Genomic DNA, 15726 nt, shown 5'->3' with positions numbered 1-15726 from the left:
TACCATCTCTGGGTACCGAGTTGCATAATCTAGGACCACCAATATACAGCTCTGGCAAAAATTAAGAGACCACCACATCAAAACCCTATCATGGGCTGCCCAAACTCTAGACCTGAACCCCATTGAAAACCTCTGGAATGTAATCAAAAGGATGATGGATAGTTACAAGCCATTAAACAAATAAGAACTTCTTACATTTTTGCGCCAGATGCAGTGTGAAAGACTGGTGGAAAGCATGCCAAGACGCATGAAAGCTGTGAGTAAAAATCATGGTTATTCCACAAAATATTGATTTCTGAACGCTTCCTGAGTTAAAACATTAGTATTGTTGTTTCTAAATGATTATGAACTTGTTTTCTTTGCATTATTTGAGGTCTGAAAGCACTATTTTGTTTTTTAATTTTGACCATTTTTCTTTGTCAGAAAAAAATACAAAATTTATTGCTTGGAACTTCGGAGACATGTTGTCAGTAGTTTATAGAATAAAAGAACAATTTACATTTTACTCAAAAACATACCTATAAAGAGAAAAATCAGACAAACTGAACATTTTGCAGTGGTCTATTAATTTTTGCCAGAGCTGTATATTGATGTCTTCTTTACCAGAAGCCCCACCAGGTTCATCTCTATTCACTCAAACGGCACCTCAATGATGGGCAACGGTACCAGACGACTGCGGAAGTGGGCTACTGGGGAGGTCAGATGGCATGTGGAACAGGAACGACAATAGTTCAAAATTTCTCTGTAACACCCTGGCCAGTAGAATCTCTGCAAAATGCGCTTCTGGGTCTAATCTTGCCCCAGGTGACCACCCAACACATGGGAATGAGCCATGTCTAACACCCTGCATCTAGAGGGCCATGGTACCAATAACTGCTCTACCACTTCACCTCTTGGCTTGGCTACTCTATAAAGCAGATCCCCAATCATAGAAAAATGAGGGAACCGATTGTCGACCCGTGGCTCCTAAGGCACACCATTTAATACAGTTACATTTTCAAATGCACATTTAAGAGTTAGGTCCCTGAGTTGGGCAGTTCCAAAGTTTCCCCCGGACACACCCAGCTCATTGACGTTGGCCTCAGTGGATGCTGCCTCTTCCTCATCACCAACAAGCACACAAAAAGGAAACCTGTCAGCTACGGCCTGCAACGAAGTTTCTTTGGGAGCAACCTGGCTGTTGTTTGGACAACCAGACGTCCTCCCTTTCTCCCACAAGTCCCAAAATAACGCAAAGTTCCTCCCTATTATGATAGGGTGCAATAGGTCCTTGACCACGCCGACCTCATAAGACTCCACAGTTTTTGTTTATGACAACTTGGGCCACAGAGTAGTCCTTAGCATCACCACGGTTACAGCAGACGCCCACCCTCCTTTCAGGAATCAGCCGATGGGGAATCGGGGCCCTCATTAGGGTTACCAAACTCCCCGAATCCAACAGACCAGTCATTTGTACCTGGTTGAGGGACAGCACTGGAGGCGGGATATGCAAAATATGAGCAGCGCCGTCCTATGCTGCAGTCCACTGTGTCAGTGGTCATGGGGCAACGGGCGGCTATGTGACCTGGGGTATGACACCTCCAACAAATTATACTATTGGACGGGGCCTTTGACTCGGATACCTCCTGGGCTCTGGATATCCCCCCTTTTGGTATCCGCCCCCTTTGAGGATCCCAGTATGAGGATGCTTCGACTCCTTGCTTCCCCAAGGAACTATCGACCGCCTGGTACTTCTCCACCAGGCTCACTAGGTCATTGGCAATATGGGGATCTCCCTGGGCAACCCGGGATTGCACTGGCCTTGGTAGGGAGTGTATTAACCTGTCCATGACAACCTTCTCCACCATCTGTGCTGGGGAGGAGGCTTCAAGTTGCAACTATTTTTGGACCAGGTGTAGGACGTTAAACATTTGGGACCAGGGAGGTTTGTCACAATAATAGGCCCACTGATAAACCCATTGTGCCCTGACAGTCAGAGTCACTCTTATGCGTGCCAAGATCTCAGCCTTTAACTTGACATACTCTTTTGCATCCTGCAATGCCAAGTCATAATACGCCTTCTGCGGTTCACCTGTTAAATATGGTGCAGGAACCTCCGCTCACTGCTCTAGAGGCAATTTATGCCACTCCGCCACCTTTTCAAACACCGCCAAGAAAGCCTTGACATCTTCACCCGGGGTAATCTTTTGCAATGCCCTTCTTACCATCTTCCTCACATGAGAGTCATCACCTGGATTTGTGGTTGGGGTGATTTCCCTGCTGTGGATCACCGCAGCTAGGATTTCCATCTGATGGTGCTGCTGCTTCTGCTGCTGTTGCCATGGCTGCTGCTGATGTTGCTGCTGGAAATCAGCCTGCACAATTTGCTTTATCAATTCCTCTATGTTGTCAGATTTCTCTCATGCAGCAGCTTTTACCCAGGACATGTGATATCTGTGCAGCAGTCACACTGCCCCATGAGATTCGTGCCCATGCTTCTAGCATCAATTGTAGAGGTTTGGACTCACTCAGCTGCGGTTTGAGGAAGGCACAGGAAACAGTTTCATAAGAAAATGTCCAGTTAGGTTTATTAGAGTCATAAACCCGTTAAAGCACAAGCAAACAAGGATAGCCTTCTCTAGCACAAAGTGAAACAAACTGAAAATAACTAGTCCATATAGTACTGTGGGTCTGCTCACTCAGTCATTTTGCAATGCGCAGCAGCTGGGAAATGTTAGAGAGGCCCAGCACCTACGCACTGCAGGACTTTGCTCTACCCTGAACAGGGCAGGTAAGTACGCCTCCACAGGAGTGCGATCCCAGGAGCCATGAAGCAAGCAGGAGGGCATCATCGCAAGTAGATGGGAGGCACTGAACCAGGACCTGAGACACTTAACGGACCGCACCGCAGGTGAGTATAATAAAACTTATTTTTCTTATCTATCAGGTCAGATCGGGGGCTTATCTGGAGCATTATAGTATGCTGTAGATAAGCCCTGAAAGGTGGTGGCCGTATCTTATATCGGCCAAACCTGGTGACAGGTTCCCTTTAAATGTGGTTTGGCTACGCTGCAAGGCTCAGGAGCGAGTTGAAATATGTCTTCAGGACAGCGGATATTGCTAGATTGGTTTATGGAAGCCACATTGCTTTTCAAGAGCTTTTGAGCCACTAATAATGTGGAAACCTTAGTTTTTCCACTGACAGATGATGAGGGACCTGAGTGGGGACTTGTTTTTTGTGCGATGATTAGAAGTTTTTTTAATATAATTTTCACATATATAAAGGGAACCTGTCACCTGATTTTGGCGGGACCTTTTTTCGATCCGATGGGTGGTGTTTTCGGGTGTTTTATTCACCCCTTTCTTTCCCGCTGGCTGCACGCTGGCTGCAATATTGCCTTGAAGTTGATTCACTTTCCTCTGTAGAACACGCCTGCGCATGCACAGTATGCTTTGCCCAACTGCAGGAAAAGCCAAAAAGCATTAGTGCGCATGCGCCGGAGCACTATGTCCCAGAACACAGCAAAATACTTCCGGGACATAGTGCGCCGGCGCATGCGCACTAATGCTTTTCCGTTTTGCCCGCAGTTGATGGCTGTTGACGTGTTCTACGGAGGAAAGCGAATCAACGTCAAGGCAATATTGCGGCCAGCGGGAAAGGAAGGGGTGAATAAAACACCCGAAAACACCGCCCATCGGACTGAAAAAAGGTCCCGCCAAATTCAGGTGACAGGTTCCCTTTAACATTGTTTGGTGTCTTTTTATTCCATGTTTGGGAGGCAGAATGAACAAACCGTTGAACACCACAATCCACTGATTCATACAATGAATGCTTTCGATTAGACTGTGAACTGTCATTGTCTTGGTGAATAATTCAATATTTTTATACAACTTGTAATTTTTAGAGACAGCTTAAGTAAAAATGTTCAAAAGTATAACGTTTGAGGATATTTTATCCAAAAAATAATATTTGGTTTTATTTTTAGCAGATGACTGTACCAGGATATCAGAGGGAACGTTGACATCTTCAATTTTTAAATCAGTTGACCTTGAGATCACACAGGATACAATTGAAGTGAATGTCAGTACTCCAGATATACCATCATCCCTTCACAGCAAAGATTTGTCATCTTATCATTTGAAGCAGGTTCTGTCTTCTGGTTCATTACCATCTACAAAGGAAAATCAAAGTCACAATATAAGAATGAAAAAACTAATTGATTCTAAAGGAAAGAAACCATTTTCATATTCAGAACATGGAAATAGTTTTCTTGAAAAGACTTTTCTTAAACATGAAAAAATTCACACAGCAGAGAATAGATGTTCATGTTCAGAATGTGGGAAATGCTTTAACCAGAAATCAGAATTGGTTGAGCACCATAGAACTCACACAGGGGAGAAGCCTTTTTGCTGTTCAGAATGTGGGAAATGTTTTAACCGGAAATGGAATCTTGTTATACACCAAAGAAATCACACAGGGGAGAAGCCTTTTTCCTGTTCAGAATGTGGAAATTGTTTTAACCAGAAAGTGCTTCTTGATTGCCACCAGAGAACCCACACAGGGGAGAAGCCTTTTTCATGTTTTGAATGTGGGAAACGTTTTAACCAGAAAGTGCTTCTTGATCGCCACCAGAAAACCCACATGGCGGAGAAGCCTTTTTCATGTTCAGAATGTGGGAAATGTTTTAAGTATAATTCATATTTTGTTAGGCACCAGAAAAATCACACAGGGGAGAAGTCTTTTTCATGTTTAGAATGTGGGAAATGTTTTATCCAGAAATCAGATTTGGTTAAGCACCAGAGAATTCACACAGGGGATCAGCCTTACTCATGTTCAGAATGTGGGAAATGTTTTAACCAGAAATCAGATTTAGTTAAGCACCAAAGAACTCACACAGGGGAGAAGCCTTTTTGCTGTTCAGAGTGTGGGAAATGTTTTAACCAGAAATCGGATTTGGTTAACCACCATAGAACTCACACAGGGGAGAAGCCTTTTTGCTGTCCAGAATGTGGGAAATGTTTTCACCGTAAATGCAATCTTGCTAAACACCAAAAAAATCACACAGGGGAGAAGCCTTTTTGCTGTTCAGAATGTGGGAAATGTTTTAACCAGAAATGGAATCTTGTTATACACCAAAGAAATCACACAGGGGAGAAGCCTTTTTCCTGTTCAGAATGTGGAAATTGTTTTAACCAGAAAATGCTTCTTGATCGCCACCAGAAAACCCACACGGGGGATAAGCCTTTTTCATGTTCAGAATGTGGGAAATGTTTTAACCAGAAATCAGATTTGGTTAAGCACCAGAGAATTCACACAGGGGATAAGCCTTACTCATGTTCAGAATGTGGGAAATGTTTTAACCAGAAATCAGATTTGGTTAAGCACCAAAGAACTCACACAGGGGAGAAGCCTTTTTGCTGTTCAGAATGTGGGAAATGTTTTAACCAGAAATTGGATTTGGTTAACCACCATAGAACTCACACAGGGGAGAAGCCTTTTTGCTGTTCAGAATGTGGGAAATGTTTTAAGTATAATTCATATTTTGTTAGGCACCAGAAAAATCACACAGGTGAGAAGTCTTTTTCGTGTTTAGAATGTGGGAAATGTTTTAACCAGAAATCAGATTTGGTTAAGCACCAGAGAATTCACACAGGGGATAAGCCTTACTCATGTTCAGAATGTGGGAAATGTTTTAACCAGAAATCAGATTTGGTTAAGCACCAAAGAACTCACACAGGGGAGAAGCCTTTTTGCTGTTCAGAATGTGGGAAATGTTTTAACCAGAAATCGGATTTGGTTAACCACCATAGAACTCATACAGGGGAGAAGCCTTTTTGCTGTCCAGAATGTGGGAAATGTTTTCACAGTAAATGCAATCTTGCTAAACACCAAAAAAATCACACAGGGGAGAAGCCTTTTTCCTGTTCAGAATGTGGGAAGTGTTTTAACCAGAAAGTGCTTCTTGATAGCCACCAGAAAACCCACACAGGGTAGAAGTCTTTTTCATGTTCAGAATGTGGGAAATGTTTTAAGCATAAATCACATTTTGTTAGGCACCAGAAAACTCACGCAGGGGAGAAGCCTTTTTCATGTTCAGAACGTGGAAAATGTTTTGTAAATAAATGAAGTCTTGTTAAACATCAGAGAACTCACACAGGGGAGAAGCCTTTTTCATGTTCAGAATGTGGGAAATGTTTTAACCATCAATAAAATATTGTTAAACACCAGAGAACTCACACAGGGTTGAAGTCTTTTTCCTGTTCAGAATGTGGGAAATGTTTTAACCATGAATCAAATATTGTTAAGCACCAGAGAAATCACGCAGGGTTGAATCCTTTTTCCTGTTCAGAATGTGGGAAATATTTTAACCATTAATTAAATATTGTTAAACACCAGAGAACTCACATGGAAGAGAAGCCTTTTTCCCGTTCAGCATGTGGAAAATGTTTTGTGAAGAAATCATCTCTTCTTAGTCACCAAAGGATGAACACAGGGAAGAAGCCTTTTTCATGTTCTTAATGTAGGAAATGTTTTACACAGAAATCAACTCTTAATAAACATCCGGGAAGTCACACAAGGGAGAAGCCTTTTTTATGTTAAGAATGCTGGAAATATTTTAACTGAAAATTGTATCTTCATAAAGGAGTTGACCACTACTAGGACAACCCCTTATCATTCCTCGTGTTTGGGCACGTAAAATTGAAAACACTCATTGTACGAGAATGATCAGTACTAAATATGTTGAACAGCCATGTCGGATTGAGCTGCCATCTAATAAAAACTTTCGCCAACTAACTTTGCAACTAATGAGATGCCGTTACGGGAGCTCTAGCCAGAATGGAGACATAAAATTATATCAGAACCATTAGCAGGTATGGTTGGCATACACAAAGGTTAATAGGAGATGCTGCAGGGCATTGTGAGAGTAAATTAGTGGTGTTATATGGTAGTAAGTAGTGTGTGACAAGGATAATACAGTTGTCAATATGTGAAAAGTTTTGTGAGTAACGACTTTAGTTAAAAGGGACATGGGGATTTATGGATTGTAATGGAGTTTGGTGAAATACTCCTAAATATTGTCATGTTGTATTTTCACTTTCTTTATTGTCTTTCCCTGCAGTATGAGGTTATCATGTATACACCTTTTGTCGCAGTATGTTATTCCTTGGTCTAACCATGTATAAAAAGCCCAAACAAGGACCTACAAATATTCAGCAGTAAAAAATAACAACATAGCCTACAAATGTTACTCCCATAAACAAGATTTCAGTATGAAATACAATATCTTTAATTCAACAAAACATAAAAACATGTGAAAAGAAGAGATTATGCAGAGAAAAATCATTGGGTAAGTATATAAAACGTATGGAAATCTGTCCCAAAGTATAGTTTAGAAAAATCCTTTTTATATATATATATATATATATATATATATATATATATATATATATATATATATATATATATATATATATATATAATTGTAAGTGGAAAGTGCACATGGAAGAAGTATATACAGTGGGGCAAAAAAGTATTTAGTCAGTCAGCAATAGTGCAAGTTCCACCACTTAAAAAGATGAGAGGCGTCTGTAATTTACATCATAGGTAGACCTCAACTATGGGAGACAAACTGAGAAAAAAAAATCCAGAAAATCACATTGTCTGTTTTTTTATCATTTTATTTGCATATTATGGTGGAAAATAAGTATTTGGTCAGAAACAAAATTTCATCTCAATACTTTGTAATATATCCTTTGTTGGCAATGACAGAGGTCAAACGTTTTCTGTAAGTCTTCACAAGGTTGCCACACACTGTTGTTGGTATGTTGGCCTATTCCTCCATGCAGATCTCCTCTAGAGCAGTGATGTTTTTGGCTTTTCGCTTGGCAACACGGACTTTCAACTCCCTCCAAATGTTTTCTATAGGGTTGAGATCTGGAGACTGGCTAGGCCACTCCAGGACCTTGAAATGCTTCTTACGAAGCCACTCCTTCGTTGCCCTGGCGGTGTGCTTTGGATCATTGTCATGTTGAAAGACCCAGCCACGTTTCATCTTCAATGCCCTTGCTGATGGAAGGAGGTTTGCACTCAAAATCTCACGATACATGGCCCCATTCAGTCTTTTATGTACCCGGATCAGTCGTCCTGGCCCCTTTGCAGAGAAACAGCCCCAAAGCATGATGTTTCCACCACCATGCTTTACAGTAGGTATGGTGTTTGATGGATGCAACTCAGAATTCTTTTTCCTCCAAACACGACAAGTTGTGTTTCTACCAAACAGTTCCAGTTTGGTTTCATCAGACCATAGGACATTCTCCCAAAACTCCTCTGGATCATCCAAATGCTCTCTAGCAAACTTCAGACGGGCCCGGACATGTACTGGCTTAAGCAGTGGGACACGTCTGGCACTGCAGGATCTGAGTCCATGGTGGCGTAGTGTGTTACTTATGGTAGGCCTTGTTACATTGGTCCCAGCTCTCTGCAGTTCATTCACTAGGTCCCCCCGCGTGGTTCTGGGATTTTTGCTCACCGTTCTTGTGATCATTCTGACCCCACGGGGTGGGATTTTGCGTGGAGCCCCAGATCGAGGGAGATTATCAGTGGTCTTGAATGTCTTCCATTTTCTAATTATTGCTCCCACTGTTGATTTCTTCACTCCAAGCTGGTTGGCTATTGCAGATTCAGTCTTCCCAGCCTGGTGCAGGGCTACAATTTTGTTTCTGGTGTCCTTTGACAGCTCTTTGGTCTTCACCATAGTGGAGTTTGGAGTCAGACTGTTTGAGGGTGTGCACAGGTGTCTTTTTATACTGATAACAAGTTTAAACAGGTGCCATTACTACAGGTAATGAGTGGAGGAAAGAGGAGACTCTTAAAGAAGAAGTTACAGGTATTTGAGAGCCAGAAATCTTGATTGTTTGTTTGTGACCAAATACTTATTTTCCACCATAATATGCAAATAAAATGATAAAAAAACAGACAATGTGATTTTCGGGAATTTTTTTTTCTCAGTTTGTCTCCCATAGTTGAGGTCTACCTATGATGTAAATTACAGACGCCTCTCATCTTTTTAAGTGGTGGAACTTGCACTATTGCTGACTGACTAAATACTTTTTTGCCCCACTGTACCATATCATCCTATGTTATAAACAGGTGTAAGATCTCCGCCTAGTGGTAAATAGCATTCACAATAAGTCCAGATGCAAAAACTTTTATAGAACAGGTTTACGATCCAAATATGAATAAATATTAAATTGTAGACTAATAAAGTGACAGTGCTCATGTAAACATCCAAAAAATATTACATACAATACATTTTATAAACCCATTTCCATAGGGCATGTGTGGCATTATGTGCATGACATGGCCACTGCTTCAAATAGTCTTCATTACTAGTGCATAAATCCAGAAGAAGCAGAACGTGGCAAACTGCACATTACGTGCATTTCATTTGTAATGCTTCAGAAACCCTTTCTGAGGAAGAATTGCAAGCGAAACATGCGTAAAAGGATGCATCTGGGTAAAGTAATCATCTCTATAGATCTGTCTTGTCTGTGTATGCCTCTTTGGTATGTGGACATTGTGGAGTTTGCCATATTCCACTGCTTCTTGATTTATGAACTAGCAATGACGACTCTTACAGTATTTGAAGCAGTGATTGTGTCAAAATACTATTTTGTCTTCACACATTCAGTCCCTGTGATTGTCTCTCTTAGGCCAGACACATACCCACAATCAACAAGTTTGGTTTATAAATTAGGTATAAATATTATATAAATTATTAACTATATTTTAGCCCCCCCTTTTTTCTCTCCCATAACAACTGATTCTTGCAGGTTGAATCAGTGCAGATGAGCACCTATTGTGCTTTCTCTCCCTAGCCCCAATTCCCCATCTTATTTCTATACTCACCCATCACTTATTTCTAGATTAACCTCCGCATTACCATCTCGAAGAGAGAATAATCAGAAACAAACCGTGGACAGGATCATGACTGGTCCCTCCACTAGATACCATTGATAAGATACATGGTGCTTCACGTCCAGTATTTATTGTGAATAATATATATTAATATGGGCAGTTGTTCTTTGAGATCATTAGATTTAACATATGTGAAACAAAAAAGCGGGCCTGTAATATCCCGAAGTTCCAAAGCTTCCGGTAACAATTCATAATCTCCTTGTCAATTCCTGGACCTTAATGGTGTGAAAATTATATTTCCCCCTTATTAAAACCAAACCAGGTATATAGTAAGCCTAATATGAAAAATGTACCCCTTTTTCTTTCCATCCCAATTTTCTCTTTTCTTACTTTATCCATAAATTCCTTGATATTCCTAATTTCTTGTTTATAACAGGACTTTGGGGGCCCATATGTCCTGGAGCCAATGTTTCCATCTGTGGCCCTGGTACACTGGTTCTGGTCTCCTGTCCATACTGCTATGTGGGAGCAGAACCGATTCCCACGCTATTGAGCTCCATTCACCTTACATTCTGACCTCAGTGAGAGCAGATTCCCAGACCTGGTGCAGCGTTCGGCTCATTCTGGTGATTTACTGCTCTCTTTTTCCCTTCTCACGTAGTGAAGTTTGAGCTTAGAATTATTTTTATTCAAACAATTAGAATAAAATATAAATAAAATTTACATGCTTAAAAATATTTATAGATTTAAATAGCCACAAAAATATACAACCGTATATAAGACACAATTCAATCATTTATTCTGGAACTCATGATTCTGTCCCTGGTATCTTGCCTCTCTGGTTTCCTGTCCATGACCCTGGTATCTTACCTCTCTAGTTTCTTGTCCATGACCCTGGTATACTACCTTTCTGGTTTCCTGTCCATGACCCTGGTACAGATGCTTCTCACAAAATTAGAATATCATCAAAAAGTTAATTTATTTCAGTTCTTCAATACAGAAAGTTAAACTCATACACTATATACGGTAGATTCATTGCAAACAGAGTGAACTATTTCCAGTGTTTATTTCTGTTAATGTTGATGATTATGGCTTACAGCCAATGAAAATCCAAAAGTCATTATCTCAGTATATTAGAATAATTAATAAAACACCCCTGCAAATGCTTCCTAAGCATTTAAAAATGTCCCTTAGTCTGTTTTAGTAAGCTCCACAATCATGGGGAAGACAGCTGACTTAACAGATGTCCAGAAGGCAGTCATTGACACACTCCACAAGGAGGATAAGTCACAAAAAGGCATTGCTAAAGAAGCTGGCTATTCACAGAGTGCAGTATCCAAGCATATTAATGGAAAGTTGAGTGGATGGAAAAAGTGTGGTAGAAAAAGATGCACTAGCAACCGGGATAAACACAGCCTTGAAAGGATTGTTAAGAAAAGGCCATTTAAAAATTTGGGGGAGATTCACAAGGAGTGGACTACTGCTGGAGTAATTTCTTCAAGAGCCACCACATACAGACATATCCAGGACATGGGCTACAAGTGTTCCATTCCTTGTGTCAAGCCACTCATGACCAATAGACAACACCAGAAGCTTCTAACCTGGGCCAAGTGTCATGTCGGACGCTGTTCACACTAGGGCGTCCGACAGACAGCAGTAATTCCACTTATGTCCACTACACGCTCAGTGGCGTCGGCTAGATTTTATCCAGCTTGCTCGGGGTTAATCTAGCTGGTAATCAGGTTGGAGGCTGGGTCACGCCCACGGCCTTTAAATAGTCGCGCTGGACTTTGGGCGTCGCCGATTATAGCTTGTGCTTTGAGCCTAGTGATTCCGGTCTGGAGTGGTGGTCTTGTTGGAGGAATATCGTATCTGGTGGTGTATTATCCTTTGTCATATTCCTCCTTCCTATATTTGTATTTGTTTTCCCCTGTGCACATTATAGTGTATTCCTGTATGTCTGCGGCGTGGTGTGTTTTTCAGTTTTCCCTGTCTGTGCTTTCTGTGGGGATTGGTGTGTGGTCTCTTCACTGGGTGGCGGGTGGTGGTCTCAGCTTAGGGCTGAAACAGGAGACAGGGTCAGGCCTGGCGGCCCAGACATGCACACCTTTAGTGTAACTTCTGGGAAAAGGGACAGACAGGGTTTCCCTAGCCTAAGGGAAGTTGCAGGGGCCCGGGTAACCAGCCTTAGTCTACCCAGTACCCCCGTGACATTATAATCGGTCCAAAAGAAAAAAAAAATATATTTTTTTGTGTCATGGATCCCATGACTTCCATAAACCGCCAGTTGAGGGCGCCATTCTTACAGATCACTGAATTGAAGGGGGCAGTTCAGCAACAGGGTCTTGTGGTATCTAATGTGCAAGTGAAAATCGCAGGTAGAGTTGCAGAGCCAAAAATCCCTTTACCTGAGAGGTTTGCTGGGGAACGCAGTAAATTTGTTGTTTTCCGTGAAGCTTGCAAATTGTATTTTCGTATGCGCCCGCTTTCCTCAGGTAAGAGTCCGTCAACGTGATGAGTGGAAGACGGCTTTTAATACTCCTGAGGGTCATTTTGAAAATTTGGTGATGCCATTTGGGTTGACAAACGCGCCTGCAGTTTTTCAACATTTCATAAATGATGTATTCTCGCATGTTCTGGGGAAATTCGTTATTGTGTACCTAGATGACATTCTCATTTATTCATGCGACCGTGATTCTCATTTAGAGCATGTGAGGCAGGTGTTACAGCTTCTCATGGAAAATAAGCTCTATGCAAAACTTGAGAAATGTGTATTTTCGGTTCAGGAGTTGCCCTTCTTGGGTTATATTGTGTCTGCTTCAGGGTTTAAAATGGACGCCGCTAAGGTGCAAGCGGTGCTGCATTGGGAATGGCCTGACAACCTAAAAGCACTCCAGCGGTTCCTTGGGTTTTCCAACTATTATAGAAAGTTTATCAAAGATTTTTCTACCATTGCTAAACCGCTTACTGACATGACGAAAAAGGGTACCAATTTCTCTGCCTGGCCTCAGGCTGCTGTGCGCGCATTTGAATTTCAGAAGAACAGTTTTGCTTCGGACCCCATTCTGGTGCAACCGGACATATAAAAACCATTTACCGTGGAAGTCGATGCGTCTGAGGTTGGAGTGGGGGCGATGCTGTCACAAGGCTCATCCTTGGGCGAGTTGCGTCCTTGCGCCTACTTTTCCAAGAAGCTGTCGTCTGCCGAACGTAATTACGATATCGGCAAAAGGGAGTTGTTGGCTATCAAGTTGGCTTTTGAGGAATGGCGACACTTTTTGGAGGGGTGGGTACATCAGGTTACAGTTATCACCGACCATAAAAATCTGCTGTATTTGGAGTCAGCCAAGGGTCTGTCCCCCAGGCAGGCTCGCTGGGCATTGTTTTTCACGCGGTTCAACTTTTTTGTTACGTACCGACCTTGGTCTAAGAACACTAAGGTGGATGCTTTGTCTAGGTGTTTTCCAGGGGGAGAACCTCGGGAAGATCCGGTACCCATCCTCCAAAAGGGTGTAGTGGTCTCGGCTCCCACGACCGAGGTTGAGGCTGAGATTGCGAAGGCTCAGGTGGAGGTACCACCAGAGCTTCCCATTAACAAATCGTTTGTACCACTCCATCTTCGCCTAAAGGTGTTGGGTGAGTATCATGATGCTGTCCTGGCTGGCCATCCAGGGGTTAGGGGTACCTTGGAGTTGGTGTCACATCGGTTTTGGTGGCCCGAAATCCGACAGGACGTGGTCTCATGCGTATCAGCATGTACCACGTGCACTAGGGCTAAGACGTCCCGCTCTCGTCCTGCTGGCACACTACATCCTCTCGGGGTACCCAGTAGGCCATGGACGGAGATTTCCATGGATTTTATCACAGATTTGCCCTCCTCTGCTGGGAACACGGTCATTCTGGTGGTTGTTGTTCGGTTCTCAAAGATGTCGCACTTTGTGTCTTTGCCTTCATTGCCTAACGCTAAGACTCTGGCTTTTGTGCAGGAGGTGGTCAGACTTCACGGGGTCCCGTCTGACATCGTGTCTGATAGGGGTACTCAGTTTGTGGCAAAATTTTGGAAAGCTTTTTGCTCACGGCTGGGGATCAAGTTGTCGCATTCTTCTGCGTTTCATCCTCAGTCAAATGGTCAGACCGAGCGTATGAACCAGAATTTGGAGCAGTACTTACGCTGTTTTGTTTCTGACAATCAGGAGGAGTGGTCGATGTTCCTTCCTTTGGCTGAGTTTGCTATAAATAATCACCGTCAGGAATCGTCTAGGGAGTCCCCGTTCTTTTGTGTTTATGGGCTCCATCCTCAGTTTTGTACTCTGCGTCAGGGGTGCTCTACTGGCATCCCGGAGAAGGACCAGTTAGGAGCACAACTGTCATCCGTTTGGAGGAGAGTGAAACAGCGCTTGCTAAGCGTAGGTGCAAGGTACAAACGAGTGGCTGACAGTAAACGTGTGACAGGTCCGGACCTGAGTGTGGGTGACGGTGTGGTTGTCCACAAAAAACATAAAACTCAAGATTCCATCCTTGAAATTGGGTCCAAGGTTTATTGGTCCATTTAGGGTTGCGGCCATCACTAACCCGGTAGCCTACCATTTGGCGCTCCCTACGATATATAAAATACACAACGTGTTCCACAGATCTTTATTAAAAAAGGTGGTGGGTTCTGTGGACACGGCGCCTATACCTCCAGTTTTGGTGGATGGCAATTTGGAGTTTGAAGTCTCAAAGGTGGTTGACTCTCGTGTAGTGTGCCGCACATTACAGTACCTGGTACACTGGCGTGGTTATGGGCCGGAAGAGAGGTCCTGGGTACCTGCCTCGGACATACATGCGGATCGGCTGGTCAGTATGTTTCACCGCAGCCATCCGGACAAGCCGGGTCCTATAAGTTGTGACGGCCCTGGGGTCCCTCGTAGAAGGCGGGGTACTGTCATGTCAGACGCTGTTCACACACTAGGGCATCCAACAGACAGCAGTAATTACACTTACGTCCACTACACGCTCAGTGGCGTCAGCTAGATTTTATCCAGCTTGCTCGGGGTTAATCTAGCTGGTAATCAGGTTGGAGGCTGGGTCACGCCCGCGGCCTTTAAATAGTCGCGCTGGACTTTGGGCGTCGCCGATTATAGCTTGTGCTTTGTGCCTAGTGATTCTGGTCTGGGGTGGTGGTCTTGTTGGAGGAATATCGTATCTGGTGGTGTATTATCCTTTGTCATATTCCTCCTTCCTATATTTGTATTTGTTTTACCCTGTGCACATTATAGTGTATTCCTGTATGTCTGCGGCATGGTCCGTTTTTCAGTTTTCCCTGTCTGTGCTTTCTGTGGGGATTGGTGTGTGGTCTCTTCACTGGGTGGCGGGTGGTGGTCTCAGCTGAGGGCTGAAACAGGAGACAGGGTCAGGCCTGGCGGCCCAGACATGCACACCTCTAGTGTAACTTCTGGGAAAGGGACAGACAGGGTTTCCCTAGCCTAAGGGAAATCGCAGGGGCCCGGGTAACCAGCCTTAGTCTAACCAGTACCCCCGTGACACCAAGGAGAAAAAGAACAAGACTGTTGCTCAGTGGTCCAAGGTGTTGTTTTCAGATGAAAGTACATTTTTATTTTTATTTAGAAATCAAGGTCCCAGAGTCTGGAGGAAGAGTGGAGAGGCACACAATCCAAGCTGATTGAGGTCTAGTGTGAAGTTTCCACAATCAGTGATGGTTTGGGGAGACATGTCATCTGCTGGTGTAAGTCCAATGTGTTTTATCAAGACCAAAGTCAGCACGGCAGTCTACCAGGAAATTTAAAGGTACTTCATGCTTCCCTCTGCTGACAATATTTTTTGGAGAT

General features: G+C 43.0%; 1 protein-coding gene across 1 annotated transcript in view; it reads left to right on the top strand.

Moving 5' to 3' along the window:
- The window catches only part of LOC143766332 (uncharacterized), a 28514-nt gene extending 21413 nt beyond the window's left edge, over positions 1-7101 (top strand). Inside the window, exon 7 of the mRNA XM_077253924.1 lies at positions 3966-7101. Within this exon, the coding sequence (XP_077110039.1) occupies positions 3966-5974 (2009 nt within the window). The 3' untranslated portion in view covers positions 5975-7101. The remainder of the gene's footprint in view (positions 1-3965) is intronic.
- The last annotated feature ends 8625 nt before the right edge of the window (positions 7102-15726 follow it).

This window comes from Ranitomeya variabilis, chromosome 4 (genome assembly GCF_051348905.1).
Source record: "Ranitomeya variabilis isolate aRanVar5 chromosome 4, aRanVar5.hap1, whole genome shotgun sequence".
NCBI classification, from domain to species: Eukaryota; Metazoa; Chordata; class Amphibia; order Anura; family Dendrobatidae; genus Ranitomeya; species Ranitomeya variabilis.
This window is presented reverse-complemented; position numbering and strand designations above follow the sequence as displayed.